Here is a 15,921-nt window from a genome sequence, read left to right as displayed (position 1 = left end):
CCGCTTCCCAGGTTCAAGCAATTCTCCTGCCTCAGCTTCCCAAGTAGCTGGGATTACAGGTGCCTGCCACCACGCCCAGCTACTTTCACTATGCTGGCCAAGCTGGTCTTGAACTCCTGACCTCAGGTGATCCTCCTGCCTCGGCCTCCCAAAGTGCTGAGATTACAGGCATGAGCCACCACGGCCGGCAAAAGTATGAATTTTTAAGTTAGCCCACTTTGTTAATGACTATGAGTACTAATAGCTTAAGATAAAGAAGTTTCTAGGTAATCTTTTTTGAAGGATGATGTAAAAATATAAACTTAAACTGTGAGTGACAAAATAAGCTTCCTTAATATTAGCCTACATTTAGAGAAATGGAACATTCAGCTCGGGAAGGAAAAATGTCTATGGTTTTAAGGTTAAATCTAGATTCCAAGACTCAGTGAACAAAGTTCAGTGATAAAGAACAGACTCTCATCTTATGAAGAAATGGAGCAATTTCACTTGGAAAGACTAGGACGACAGAATGTTACAGACATATTTATTGTGCCACAAAATAGGTAAGGTCAGTTTTGAACAATAACAACTCCACAAAGTAGACCAGGACATCTCAGAAGTGAGGTTCCATGAGTCCAGGTGGGGCACAGGCTGAGTGACCTTTAGTGGAGAGGAATAGGGGGTTTTCTGAGCTTCAAGAGCTGGGCCACACAGTATGTTGGTTCTAGCTGGGATGGAGTTCTAGAATAAACCTGCACTTTAGAACACCTTTCCACCCACCCCCAACCACACAACTTGCTACGGAAAATGTATAGGCTGAGGCACAATGGCTCATGCCTATAATCCCAATACTTTGGGAGGCTGAGGCAGGCAGATCACTTATGGTCAGGAGTTCAAGACCAGCCTGGGCAACATGGTGAAACCCTATCTCTAATAAAAATACAAAAATTAGCAGGATGTGGTGGTGGGCACTTGTAATCCCACCTACTTGGGATACTGAGGCAGGAGAATCAAGCTTGAACCTGGAAGGCAGAGGTTGCAGTGAGCCAAGATCATGCCACTACACTCCAGCATGGGTCACAGCACGAGACTGTCTCCCAAAAAAAAAAAAAAAGAGGCCAGGCACAGTGGCCCACGCCTGTAATACCAGCACTTTGGGAGGTCGAGGCGGGCGGATCACTTGAAGTCAGAAGTTCAAGACCAGCCTGGCCCACATGGCGAAACCCCGTCTCTACTAAAAATACAAAAATTAGTCGGGCGTGGTGGTGCACAATTGTAGTCCCAGCTACTCAGGAGGCTGAGGCAGGAGAATCACTTGAACCTGGGAGGCAGAGGTTGCAGTGAGCCGAGATCGTGCCACTGCACTCCAGCCTGGGTGACTGAATGAGACTCTGTCTCAAAAAAAAAAAAAAAAATTTATAGAAAATCATCTCAATTCAGGAGATTGGCATCCATATTTTTTAAATGACTAATTAAAAAAGGAACAAATATTAGAGATTTTATTCACTTTTGAATTATCTTTTTAAAGTCTACTTTTATTATCTTATGTGCCTTTAGTCACTAGATTTTCCCCAATATATTTTCTATGTAAGCACTTTAAAGATACAATAATCATTTCAATAAAACCACCTGGGTACTAAGAGCAAAAGAGAATCATAAATTCTGCAAAGTAATTGCACTTCATGATTTAAAAAAAACCTCTTGGACAGGGTACCTCTAAAGATGAAACTAAATTCTTTAAAAGTTCTACATTCCAGATTGTTGTTCCTCGAGGAGACAAAAGAAGAGGGATGTGGTTGCCATGATTTGTTTTAAAGTCTCCTGTAACAAAATGAACATGTCAGTAGCCAATTGTGGTTGGCAAAAGGGTGTATTTAATAGAATCTGCAGGCAGATTTCCTATCTGCCCACCCTGCCCTACCCTCCCCCTTTGGGTTTGTTTGAGGTTTCATTCCACAAATAAGCAGCAGATAAAATACTTTACAAGGTACAGCACAGTTGTATTGAAGAAAAAAGGACCCAACTCTTACTTTAAGAGTATTAGGCCTGGACTTCCCCTGCCCCATGCAATAAAGCGAGTTTTATATACACTCCCCCATATGTTTTTCTAACATTTTCTTATATAAATTTAAATATTTTACCAGAAAAAGGCTTTTTTCCTCCAAACATATAAATTTGAGTGAAACATAGATTCCCCACCCAAGAACTTGTTTCTTCACTAAAATACAAATGTTGTCTGATATTAAGGGTAAATGTCTTTTGACCACTGGAGATCACTGAAGTCTGAACTGCACCGTGGAGAAGGCACTTGTGTTTTCTGAGGTCTCCAGCAAGGATCTCAGTAAGCACTCATAGAAGTGCTGTCTGTCCTCCAGAACCTGTGCCAAGGCCTCCGAGTGCCCAGTTACTGAGGCAGCTGGGGAAAAATGTTGAGTAAACATGATTCTACAATTACGGAGATAAAAAATAAAAACAGCATGGACTGGTTCTAGCCTAGAATCAAACTACAACAAAATCCAAAGTGTTCATTCATGAAGATTCAAACTGGCTTCATTCTCTCATAAATTATAAAATACAAAGGTGGCTGTTTTAATGACAAAACTCAAAACAGTACTAAAAGGGGTCTGTGTCAATGGACAAAAGTCAGTCCCTCTAGGTAGGGCCCCAAGGAGCATCACCCAGGCTGAAGGGTGGTTTTCCTACTGCTGGGCCAAAAGTGCTGTCCTGTTGGCCTTCATCTTCTCCAGCCGCTTGGCCAGGTGGCTGTTGGTCATCTCCATCTCCTCAATCTTGTCCAGTGCTGTTCGTAACTGGAGACAGGGAGAGTGCAGTCACTACATGTGGTCAGAAACAGCATCCAGTGCTACTCTATTTTCAACTTCCTGTGAAATGAAAGCACTGCTAATTGTGATGGCCTTGCGCAGGACCCACAGCCTCATTTTTTCTGTCAGAGGTGTTAAATGATGATACTGAGGATTGTTTATTTGTTTTAATCACAGAAAGGATATATAGAAGTTGGAGAAATAGACCTGATCTGAAGCAGAAATAAAAACTATCTTTACTTATTATCTAATTGACCAAAACATAAAAGTAAATGGCAGTCACTATGTAGGTCAAAAACCAACACAAATTAGTTAAGTGACTCCACTGCTGTTTCCTTAAGTATCACATTTCTTACACAGCTAAGAATTTATTTCCAGAAGATTTTTTCTTTTTAGGAATGTATTCTCCAAGAAGCATATTAAAAGAAGTACCTCTCGTTGTAGCTTCCTTTTTTCTGCTTTCAGTTCATCTTCAACTTTCTCAGCATTCTCAGCAGCAGTTTTATATCTCAGAACCTGTCCCTCAAGCCGGCTAATCTGTAAGTATGAGAACATAGGCCTCTAGTACTAGGCACTAGAAGTTACCACTTTTGGTAGCCAAGATGGAAATACAATGTCATTATAAATGCGAAGTAATCTAACACTAACAAGTCCCCTAAGGGTGAGTCATAAGTCCTCTCAGAACTCAATTGCTATTTATAAACCAAGAAATGTCCCCAGAGAGGATTACAGCTGTAGAGTCATTTTAGGGCCAATTTCCCATGCTAAGTTTTATTATGACCATATTGTTTAAGTGCCAAAGCAGTATAGGAGGAGACTCACTAAATGGAAAAGTTCTTAGATTTTTTGGAATGTGTAAGGGATTTTGTTACAAATGATGATCTTGAATTCTACTGAAATATCTACAAAGAACAATGACAGCTATAGTTCCCTATGTTTTTAGAGAAAACAGAAGGCTAAAATGCCCCAATAAGTGCTCTCTGCTGGCTTTTCTATTTTAATACTGAACTATTGTTGATCCAACTGCAAAGGCAACCCAGGCACTCATGGGGTTGTTAGCCACTTAGATGCAGGAAGTACATTTAAACCACTTGGTACCATATAGAAGTACTTACACTTTGCTCCAAGGTGGTTATATCCTGTTCTGCTTTTGAAAGCTTAAATTTGTATTCACTAATTTGTCTATTGGCATCTCCTAGAACAGAAGAAGACAATAAATTATCTTCACCTGTCAGAGATGACGGTATGAGCCATCAGGCAGTCGAGAGGACCATGCAGTCTTAAGATTACAAAATACAGGGCTGGGCGTGGTGGCTCACGCCTGTAATCCCAGCATTTTGGGAGGCCGAGGTGGGCGGATCACGAGGTCAAGAGATCGAGACCATCGTGGCCAACATGGTGAAACCCTGCCTCTACTAAAAATACAAAAATTAGCTGGGCGTGGTGGCACAGGCCTGTATTCCCAGCTACTCGGGAGGCTGAGGCAGGAGAGTCACTTGAACCTGGGAGGCGGAGGTTGCAGTGAGCCGAGATCGTACCACTGCACTCCAGCCTGGCGACACAGTGAGACTCCCCCCCCCCCCCCCCAAAAAATTACAAAATACAAATGCACACACAACAACCATAGCATCTTCAGCAGCCCAGCTTCTGGACTATATACTACAAGATGCTCTAGCATATATGTTACAACAGTATCCCTTGCAGCAAGAGTTAGAAGAAAATTCATTCTTTACCCTATGATATGTGTGAGCAGGGCTTGCAAAAGGAGCCCTGCCAATTCAGCAGCAGCCCCTACTATCCTTATGTGTAACCTTGTGGAGCCTCCATGCCCACAGTACTGGGCCCTCTAATTCCCTGAACCCGGCCCCATACCTTCCCATCTCCCAGGTTTTGCTTCTGCTATCCAATACTGTAAGGGTCCTTTTCTCCCACCTCTGACTTAAGTCTTAACCTTCAAGGACAAGCTCAATTTTCACCTCTTTCATGACTCTCCTTAGTTAATTATAACTTCTTCCCTTGCTGTATTTTATTGGCATTTTTATGACATCTGTCATGCTTTTTAAACATCGTATATGTAAGTAAGGAGAGGGGCCCTGTCTTGGCCTTCCTAAATCTACCTCTATACCTAGCCAAGTGCTCTGTACATAGTGTATGCCTAAATACATATATGTTGGAATAAATGCTGTTCAGTAACGTGATAATATGTTATGGGTAGAGCTATAAGTTACTAGATGAACATCTGACCTAGGAAGTAACTCACTTAAAATGAAAAGTTTAGAAATGATGGGAGGGGACTTTTAAAAATCCCTGCAAGAATCCAAGTTTAGCAAAAATCAGTCTCTAGTATTAAGATTTGCAAAAGATAAACCAAATCTAACATACCACAGGAAATATTCAGATTATCTAACTTAAGAACTTTGCTACCTTTCCACATGACCAAGGTTACAATTACTTATACAGTCTTCAATGTGAGAGGTTTTTCTTTTCCTTTTTCTTTTTGTGAGACGGAGTCTTGCTCTGTTGCCCAGGCTGGAGTGCAGTGGCACGATCTTGGCTCACTGCAAGCTCTGTCTCCCGGGTTCACATCATTCTCCTGCTTCGGCCTCCTGAGTAGCTGGGACTACAGGTGCCTGCCACCACGCCTGGCTAAGTTTTTGTATTTTTAGTAGAGACAGGGTTTCACCTTGTTAGCCAGGATGGTCTCGATCTCCTGACCTTGTGATCTGCCCACCTCAGCCTCCTAAAGTGGTGAGAGGTTTTTCTAATTGGACAATTACTGTCACCTTAAAAGGAATAGGGTTGCCATCTCCCCAAAAGCCGTATCTGGTAGTGAAAGAGAAGTATTCCTATTTCTGAGCTCTAAAACAAGCTTCAGGATCTTATTTTTAAATTGTCATCCTCAGCAATCTATATCAAATATACTGCTTCCTTCTCACTCTCCAAACCACCTTTCCCTTCCTGTTTTCAAAAGTTTAAGTCTCTTATCTCAGTAATTTCATGTGTGTTTTGAAATCCCATTCCAAAACACTCACATAATAGGCAAGGCATTGTCCAGAACCGAGAGTTGCTACACTCCTGGTCTTCTGGTCCAGGGGAGCTGCTTGCTTTTGTCTTTGCCAGCTTTCCCACAGTTCTGCAAAGCTCACTTTGTTCTACACCTCCTCCCTGGGTACTTTACCTTCTGCAAATACCAGCTATACAACACCTACCTACTCTAGGAAGTATTCACACATAAATGCAAGCCCATTTCCCCTAAATCTGTTTCCTTTTAAATTTGCTGCTTCAGGACAATCTCTCAGATCTATCCCCTACCCTCTCTTTAAGACTGCTGACAGCCACTGAACTGGTTCAGGCCCACCACTGTAGTAGCTTCCTGACTAGTCAGCCTGCCTCTTCCCATGTCCTTGTTCTCATCTACCCCCAACACCAAAATGACATTCTTGAATAAAATATTCACCAGGAAATGTCACAAGTGTCCTAACTGATGTCCAACAGAAAAGATAATACCAATATCAAAAGTTAGTATTAATAAGCCTTAATCCAAAAAGTATTTTCTCTTTTTTTTTTTTGAAGAGACAGGTTTTCACCACATTGCCCAGGCTGGTCTCGAACTTCTGAGCTCAAGCAATCCACCACCTTGGCTTCTCCAAATGCTGGGATTATGGGCATGGGTGACCACGCCTGGCCCCAGGAAGTCTTTTCTTGGCAGCCCATCTCAGAAGGTTTACATGAAAAGTCCATGGAATATACAAAATTTTAATACTAGTCATCAGAAAAGTCACTATTCTTATTGGAAAAATACAAATCTCCTCTGTCCCAGAATTACACATAATCACTAACAAAGGGTAACTACAAATTCCTGCTGAAATCTTCCTACTATGGGAATTAGTGTGACTACAGTGATCATTTTATTATGAGGTCAAAAGTAGAAAGTGAGAAAAACCAGAATAATCTGGGTAAAATGAATAGACTTTATTTTGTGGACTTATTTTAAATTTCATCTAATAAAGATAAACTTAGATTAACAAAAATACTTCTAGGAAAATTCTGAAACTATGCAATTTGGTGTGAAGTAGTTCCAAATAGATTCCTCCAATTATCCAAGATAAATTCCAGAGGAAAAACTTTAATGGGGAAGGGTGCTTACTGTACGGGAGCTTAAAGATGACACATGGGTATAGAAAAGGACAGTGCCAGGTTGTCAAAAGGCATTTCACTATGTGAAAAAAGTTCCTAGAAATCACTTTACCCAGAAAGGAACATTATCCCCTGAAGCACACAGGCTAGTGGAGCCTCTATTCAGCTATCTTACTGACTAGGACTGTTTTTCTGGACTAGCCAAGGACTAACCAATCTTTGTAGAATAGCTCTTCTTAAGAAAAGTGTATTACGGCCGGGCACGGTGGCTTACGCCTGTAATCCCAGCACTCTGGGAAGCTGAGGCAGGTGGATCACCTGAGGCCAGGAGTTCGAGACCAGCCTGGTAAATATGGCGAAACTGTGTCTCTGCTAAAAACATAAAAAATTAGCCAGGCACCAGGTGGCAGGTGCCTGTAATCCCAGCTACTCCAGAGGCTGAGGAAGGAGAATTACTAGAACCCAGGAGGCAGAGGCTGCAGTGAACTGAGATTGTGCCACTGCACTCCAACCTGGGTGACAGAGCAAGACTCCCGTCTCAAAAAAAAAAAAGAAAAGAAAGAAAAGTACTACAAGACACCAGCAACCTGCTGACAAACCCACCCCTGGGACATAGTCTATATACGACTGGGACTGACCTGTCCCCTGGTACCTACTCTGCATTTCAATGAACTGCAAGTCTGAGCCATTCTGCAGTCCTGCCAGGTCACCCACTGTGGCGTCATTCCTGGAGCACTTCTGTCGTTCCTCCTCTAACTGAAGCTTCAGTTTTCTAATCTGAAATGAAAATAAAGGTTCATCAGCAAGATCCAATCTCTCAAATGAAACCGATGCTTATTCTGTGGTCACATCATAGAACAAAGCAGACCCTTATCATATCAGCCACATTCATTCAAAACCTATTTTCTTGAGTGCCTAATAGGAGACACCCATTGTCCTAGGTGCTAAAGATAAGCTATGAACAAACATCGAAAAGAGCAAGCCTCAGGACCAGGTGTCCCAATAAAAAATAGCCAGATTTTAAATTTGTGTCTGCTTTATGGAACAGTACATCTTTGGGGTATTTTTTGTTACTTTTGTTTAAAATGGAAAATTCCAGCCAGGCACAGTGGCATGTACCTATATATCCGGCTACTTGGGAGGCTGAGGCATGAGGATCACATGAGCCCAGGAGTTCGAGACCAACCTGGGAAACATAAGTGAGACCTCATCTCTAAAAAAATAAAAATATAAACAGTTAACTGATAGGGTATATTCAAGGGATTATTTCTTAAAATGGAAGATTCCATGAGCAGTTTTTTGTTGTTTACTTTTAGACATAGGTTAAATTTTCTTAGAAAACTTTCTGTATATAAAAATAATTGGGGCCAGGAGTGGTGGCTCACGCCTGTAATCCCAGGACTTCGGGAAGCCAAGGCGGGCGGATCACGAGGTCAAGAGTTCGAAGACCATCCTGGCCAACATGGTGAAACCCCGTCTCTACTAAAAATACAAAAATTAGCTGGGCATGGTGGTTCATGCCTTTAGTCCCACCTACTCAGGAGGCTGAGGCAGGAGAATCACTTGAACCTGGGAGGTGGAGGTTGCAGTGAACTGAGATTGTACCACTTTGCACTGCAGCCTGGTGACAGAGTGAGGCTCTGTCAATAATAATAATAATAAGATATATAGAGATGACTCCCCAGCTGTCCTTAACTCCATCAACAGGGGTCAAAGGGAAGCCTCTGCACTAAGATTAAGTTTGCCACTCCCCAATGGGAAAAGGGTAAGCTCTATATTGGGACTAACTATACTTCCCAGACACCTCTGCCCTTTCAACATACAGGATCACCGTCATTAGCTGCCTTGAGAGAACCAGGACTGATTTCATTGTCTCCATCATTCCTATTTATGTGCATCTCGCAAAGGGTCATATTCTTCCTCTGCACTCTTCCTCACAAGGGTCTGTAGGACCACTAACCTTCATCTCCTAACCTTTCCCAATGCCTGAAACTTTCCCACTGTGCCCTCTAGAATTAACAGTCCATCATCAGCAAATGCCCTCTGTCCTCAGTCTTTTCTCTGAGCAGATGAGAACCCTCTCCCTTAAGAATCCTGCTGCTTCTGCAGCTCTCTCAAACACTGTTTGTTTTGTTTTGTTTTGTTTTGTTTGTTTGAGACAGGGTCTTGCTCTGTGGCCGAGACTGGAGTGCAGTGGTGTGATCTCAGCTCACTGCAACCTCCGCCTCCTGGATTCAAGCGATTCTCCTGCCTCAGCCTCCCAAGTAGCTGGGATTCCAGGTGCATGCCACCACACCTGACTAATTTTTGTTATTCTTAGTAGGTGGGGTTTCATCATGTTGGCCAGGCTGGTCTTGAACTCCTGACCTCAAGTCATCCGCCCACCTCGGCCTCCCCAAATGCTGGGATTACAGACATGAGCCACCATGCCCGGCCCTTCTTTTTGGTACTTCCACGGCCTCCTACTACTGAACCTAGAGATGGAATAGGTGTCCTCTTGCTTTCCTTGCTGGTATTTTCCCTACATCTTCCCTAAAAGTCCCAGGTCTTAATCTCATCTCTTCAAATTATATACACTAACTACTTATCATTGCCAAAATCCCATTCCTTCATCACCATTTATTAAATAGCTCCCAACTTGCACTCCCTCTAGACTATTCCTGTCTTAATTTCTGGCAATTTCAATGTATATCTAAGTAGAGGATCTCCCTGACAAATGATCTCTCAATTTCTGGTACACCTCCTCATATGGTGAAATGTATTCCCCAGTGCTGAAGGTGGGGCCTGGTAGGAGGTATCTGGGTCATGGGGCAGATCCCTCATGAATGGCTTTGCACTGTTCCCTTGGTGATGAGTGAGTTCTCGCTCTGGTAGTTCACACAAGATCTGGTTGTTTAAGAGTGTACATCACCTCCCCACTCACTCACTCTGGCTTCCTCTCTTGACATATGACGTGCCTGCTCCCCCTTCACCTTCTGCCGTGATTAGAAGTTTCCTGAGGCTGACTGGGCACAGTGGCTCATGCCTGTAATTCCCGCACTTTGGGAGGCCGAGGTGGGTGGATCACCTAAGGTCAGGAGTTCAAGACCAGCCTGGCCTGAGGCCTCAGGAAAATGAGCTCAGTAAGCTGAGCAGATGCTGACACCATGCTTCCTGTACAGCTTGCAGAACTACAGCCAATTAAACCTCTTTTCTTTTACTTTTTTTTTTTTTGTTTTGAGACAAAGTCTCACTCTGCCACCCAAGGCTGGAATGTAGTGGTGCAATCTTGGCTCACTGCAGCCTCCACCTCCCTTCTGCCTCAGCCTCCCAAGTAGCTGGGACTACAGGCACCTACCACCATGCCCGGCAAATTTTTGTATATTTTTAGTAGCATTGGGGTTTCACCACGTTGGCCAGGCTGGTCTCAACTCCTGACCTCAACCACCTGCCTCAGCCTCCAAAAGTGCTGGGATTACAGGCATGAGCTGCCACGCCCAGTCAAACCTCTTTTCTTTAAAAATTACCCAGCCTCAGGTATTCCTTTATAGCAAAGCAAAAAATGGACTAACCCACCTGCCTTCCAAGGATCTTGCCATCTATCCCTTCTTGCCCTCAGCTACTTACTCCCACAATCATATACTAGATCTTATCATTAGACAATTGTAATCCCTACACAATTTAGTTCCATGTATCCTCTCTCTAACCACCATTCCTCATCTTTCTAGGTGTTTCTCTCTAGACCCGAATTCCAACAACCCTTCAACCACACTGGTACCACTAATCTACAGATTACATCACCTTTCTACTGTACCTTGATGTGTTCCTGAATATCTCCCGAATCCTCTTCATCCAGTTTAATTTCAAGGTCCATCATTATAATCATTTTCTTACATACTCCCTCACCTCTTCTGCCCCATTAATACTGTCCTGGTAAAATCTAGCTCTCTACCCACTCCATGCCTGCCCCTATGCAGCTGTAAGTAGCCAGAGAAACACATATAATAAATGCATTCACACAAACCTTCTAACATATCATATAATACTGTTTATTGTCTGATGTCTTCCTACTAGAATGTCCCTCAGGCAGGAATTTTTTTCTAAACTAACGTATTCACTGAAATATCCCAGTGCCTAGAATAGTGCATGTTAAATAGTAGAATCTCACTCAACATTTGTTGAATGACTGAATAAGAGTTCCAAAATAGAGAATACAGAATATGGGAGGGGAAAAAAATGAGATGAGTAACAAAATCATTCAAGAAATCTTCCCAGAATTAAAAGTATGGGAGCACCTAGAATTGACAGGGGCCCAGCATCACATATGAAAACTTCAAATCACATTGCTATCTTCAAATTACACCAGAACACTAGAGAGAAAGAGAATAGGATACAACCTTCTACAAAGAGGAGAAAAATAGATCACAAATCAGAAAAAATCAGAACTCAAAATGTTCATGAAAACTCAACAGCCATACTTGAAGTCACAGCACAATGAAGAAATGTCTTTTTAAAAAATCTTAAGGAGAACAATGGCAACTCAGGATTCTCTGCCTAGCCAAAATATTTAATCAAGTAAGAGGGTAGAATGAAGACATCTTCAGGCCTGCAAGGTCATGAAAAATTAACAATCCACAAACCCTCTTCTCAGGAAGCTACTGAAAGATGTACCAAAATAAGAAAATAAATAAGGAGAAAGACATGAGATACTGGAAAAAGGGAACCCAACCTAAATCATATGCAAAGAAAATCCCCAGATGCCAATGAAGGGTGACCACATCTATGTACCAAGAGAGCAAGCCATTAGTTTAGAAAGGGACAAGTCAGATGCACCAAGATTCGACAAACTGGAACTGAAAGAATGCCAGATGGATCTGAAAATACTGAGTGGGTTTAATCTACTGTTGGAGATTCTGTGGCTAAATTGATGATAGAAAACCAAGCAAATACAAAGAAAAACCATAACATTAACTTAGAGGAAACTAATAGTTCCAAGGGAGATGATCCTAGAATGCAACCTGGCTCCACTGTGAGTAGTGTTTAGAGGGTCCTAATGACACAAGCAGACTGGAATTATACTGTTCCTTTATTAGGAGGATTTGGGAGTGGAAAATATGTATGTGTGTGGCAGGGACAAAGGATGAAAAACAGCTAAACCTTCATCTTCCATAAAAGGATGTCAATATAGAATGCCTGAAGCAGAACAATCAAGACACAATGCAGGTATGTTACACAGAGATACAAGGACAGTACACAAGAATCAGCTAAAAGCATTTAACAGAAATGGTCAGGGGTGAGGACAGAGGAGCCAGGCCAGGGGATTGCTGTGTTCATAACAAGCTTTGTAGAAAACCATATGACTCCTTAAACTATGTGTCCTTAAAAAAATGTTTTAAGAACAGAAAATAACAAAGAGGTAAAATATGAATTATCTATCCTTCAAATCTCCCTTGAGTACTGATGTCTGAAATAAGCATATTTCTTTTTAATGAACATTTCAATTAGCTAGTATTTTACCATGTAACTTTGTTAAAATTATTTTGCACTCCATTAAGAATGCCTTTACCTGTGACAGTAGTTCTTCCTTCTCTCCAGCAAGTTTTCGTAGCCTTACATCTAAAACAAATGAAAAAGATCGTAAACTAAATATGATGATGTAGTATATAAACAAAAAATTTTCAAACTCATAAACAGCTAATATTATCTGATAAATTATATTACTTACAGCTCTGAATATCTAAAGAAATAAAGGTGTTAATAGCATTACGGAAAAGTTCTTAACTTTCTAAAACGTATTTCCACACAACTGATACTTATCAGGGCACCAAATGCAACATTTGTTCCCCACAGCAGTGATTTGCCACTTAAAGACAAACTGAAGTACAAAGGAGGTCATTTCCTTGTTTCAAGCTTTCACTAGTAGACAACTCAAATGTCAAGTGTGCTCCCAAAGGCTGAGCCCTTAGCGGGAGAGATCCAAGTATGTGAAAGAAGATGGGGTAAGAGCAGGACTGGGCAAAGGAAGCTGGAGGAGAGAAAAGAGAGGAGCACAATGCTGGAAAAAGCGAAGTCCCCAAAAGCTAGTAGGGAGGGAAGGGGACCCACTCCAAGATGTGGGCAGCTGGGCCAGGTGTGGTGGTTCACGCCTGTAATTCCAGCACTTTGGGAGGCCTAGTTGGGTGGATCACTTGAGATCAGGAGTTTAAGACCAGCCTAGCCAAAATCGTGAAACCATGTCTCCACTTAACCGGGCGTGGTGGCAGGCGCCTGTAATCCCAGCTACTCAGGAAGCCACCTGAACCTGGGAGATAAGAGGTTGCACATTGCAGTGAGCTGAGATCGCGCCACTGTAATCCTGCCTAGGCGACCAAGTGAGACTCTGTCTCAAAAAAAAAAAGATGTGGGCATCCATGGTGGATCTGTGGCTTGGCAGCAGCATCAGGGTTCACTCCTGGCCTCTGGAGATTTGACTCTTCCCAAGCCTGCATTAAAATAGGCCCCTTCAGCTGAGGAGACACCGTTGTTCACTTAAAAAAGCAGCTGACACCTGACTGACCACTACCCTCTGTAAACGATGAGGGTCACAGCCAAATACAGATTTTGGTTTCTTCTGCACCTTTCAAGCAGGTCTGCCTGCTGGGACCTGCAGACGAGGGAAAAAACAGCAGGGAAACACCCTGGGCTGCCTATAGCCAGACTCTCGTTCCATTCTCCAGATCTCTCTTGCTCACCCAGCATCTTGCTTTATTCAAAGGGCCTTACAATCACATTTCTGGAATGCTCCACATTAGAGAACGTGCTTACTAACTTTTAAAATGTTTTTCAGTTTGCTTTACACTTATATCTCTCACTCCTCTAAGAAGCTTACACATATATAAAAACAAGATGAAAAATGAAAAAAGATTGTTTTTTAAAAAATAAAAGTGAGCTAATGATACAGTATCTATCTGTGCCATTTTTCTTCCTCTAGAGTAGATTTCTTAGTGGGGTCAATAGATGGGCGACTTTGGTTTCTTGGAGAGAGGTGTCAGCAACTTTGTTGTTTCCTGGAGAGAGGTGTCAGATTCTCAAAGGGTTAAATTTAAGAGGTTTAGACTTTAAGAGTCTGGGAAGCCCTGCTCTGAAAGTCATACTTCTCTCCTATCTGTCTTTTTGGTCATCTGTTTCTTGGCTTAAGAAATGTGGTGGAAAAGAGGTACAGAACCCTGGGGTAAGTAGTGGAACATAAAATCAGATGTTCTAAGGATGAGAAACTTATAACACACTTGAGAAGTCTCCTGCTAGCCTACTGCTCCCCTAGCACAGGTATACTAGACTATCTCTTTGCAGAAAAGTTTGTAGTTAAGTAAAAAACAATGCGTATAGGCCCATAGTACTTCCATCCACGGGCCTTACAGTTACACTTATTGCCTTACAATGACACAGATGCTGGTTTCCCAAGGTCAAGGACGTCTGAAGAAAATGGGCCAATGTGCCCAGATTCTTCTGGTTAAGGGTCTACTTGAGTCTCAGACAGCCCTTATGCTGTTTTTGTTTTCCAAGCTGGGATATGAAAAAGCAGAAAACCCAATAGGGTAACATTAATCCAAGTCAACATAGCAACCAGTATCTTACCTAATGGCCCTTCTCCTGCTGACTCCAAGACCTGAGCAGCTTCCTGAGACACAACGGTGATGGCTCCAGCCACTGGTTCATGACTGACATCACCATTGGGAGTGCCATCGGGGATTATAACTAAGCCATGTTTCTGCAGGGGGGGAAAACCCACCATCACAAAAGGCCCGTATGCAAACAGTAAGCTCTGTGAGGTAACTCTGCAACAATACATGTTTGCTACAGGTAAAACCTGGTTAGAATCAGTTACATGGAATATACCTCTGTGGAAGAAATAGTTTAAACCTAACAAATCTGGATTAGGGAATAAACATTGTAGTTTGTAGTTAGGCTAGGAAAGATGGCAGGATGAAAAGAAGGAAGACAGCGAGTAATGCAGTGAGGGACCTGAACTCCAGGCTAATGCTAACATACCTCTCCCGTCTTCACTGTCTCCTGCAGGTCAGCCAGCTCCTCTCTGAGCATATCTCGCTCATTCCTAAGGCAGGCAATGTATTCTTTCTGTTTCTCTAGGGCCTGGTTTTAGGTAAGGTAGCAAGAGAAACAATGGCAGAGAAAAAGAGTAGGTGAAAAGTAGCAGAGAAGTACCTAATTCAAATAAAGATAAAGGCATAAAAAGTAAGGAAGCAGTCAAAAGATTGGAAACAAGCAGTCAGATATGGGAGGAAATACAGAGTTACATGGATATCTCCAGAAGAGAGTTCTCATAGAAACTGGTTCTCATGCATCAATTTGGCAAAACATGTTTAATCACATCAAGCAGGGAAATAAATCTTTCTTTTCCAGTCAATGAAAAAAATAAAACAGGAAAAGGAAGATGAAGAGAGCAGCCAGAGTAAAACAAAGCTTTCCTTACTGACTGCCTCAGTACATTTTTATTTGGTGAACAAAAAGAACCCCACATTTCACGTTTAATTAAACTAGTTTATTCAATAATACAGTTGAGTTTAAAAAAAAAGTTCTGGAATAAAAATAACTATTATACGTAAGATATTTTAATTAAATATTGGCTGTAGATTGTTCTCCAAGTAGTGTGGCAAAATACTCAAATACCACTTAATTCAAAATAGTTAACCTCCAAAAGAATTCAAAGATCAACTTCTGACAATTTAATTAAATATAACTGAGACTCATTGGCTTTCTGTTATATTCCCAAAATGTGAAAAAACAAAACACTGACAAAATAAATACAGCAAAGCTATGGAGAGTTACAGAATATGGATTTCAGAATCAGGCTTTTGGGTCCTGGCACATACTCATCCTATGCCTCAGTTTCCTTACCTGAAAAACAGAAGGGATAATAACACCCATCCCAGAGGCAGAGGCATAAATCAAGGTAAAGCATTGCCTGTAATGCCTAGATAGCAGGGACGGTTCAGGAGAAGCAGGC

The 15,921-nt window shown here is 42.0% G+C and overlaps 1 protein-coding gene across 21 annotated transcripts in view; it reads right to left on the bottom strand.

The window, feature by feature from the left end:
* Positions 1 to 1,830: 1,830 nt before the first annotated feature.
* Positions 1,831 to 15,921, bottom strand: part of LRRFIP2 (LRR binding FLII interacting protein 2) — a 129,042-nt gene continuing 114,951 nt past the window's right edge. For 18 of the 21 annotated variants that reach the window (XM_030930805.1, XM_030930801.1, XM_030930820.1 and 15 more), the window contains 7 exons: positions 14,946 to 15,047; positions 14,532 to 14,664; positions 12,484 to 12,533; positions 7,595 to 7,715; positions 3,917 to 3,996; positions 3,234 to 3,338; positions 1,831 to 2,789 (listed from right to left, as the gene is read on the bottom strand). In XM_030930805.1, the coding sequence (XP_030786665.1) occupies positions 2,679 to 2,789; positions 3,234 to 3,338; positions 3,917 to 3,996; positions 7,595 to 7,715; positions 12,484 to 12,533; positions 14,532 to 14,664; positions 14,946 to 15,047 (702 nt within the window). In that variant the 3' untranslated portion in view covers positions 1,831 to 2,678. The remainder of the gene's footprint in view (positions 2,790 to 3,233; positions 3,339 to 3,916; positions 3,997 to 7,594; positions 7,716 to 12,483; positions 12,534 to 14,531; positions 14,665 to 14,945; positions 15,048 to 15,921) is intronic. The other 3 variants (XM_030930828.1, XM_030930843.1, XM_030930846.1) reach the window with 1 other exon arrangement.

The sequence above is a fragment of the Rhinopithecus roxellana genome, chromosome 1 (genome assembly GCF_007565055.1).
Source record: "Rhinopithecus roxellana isolate Shanxi Qingling chromosome 1, ASM756505v1, whole genome shotgun sequence".
Taxonomy (NCBI): domain Eukaryota; kingdom Metazoa; phylum Chordata; class Mammalia; order Primates; family Cercopithecidae; genus Rhinopithecus; species Rhinopithecus roxellana.
This window is presented reverse-complemented; position numbering and strand designations above follow the sequence as displayed.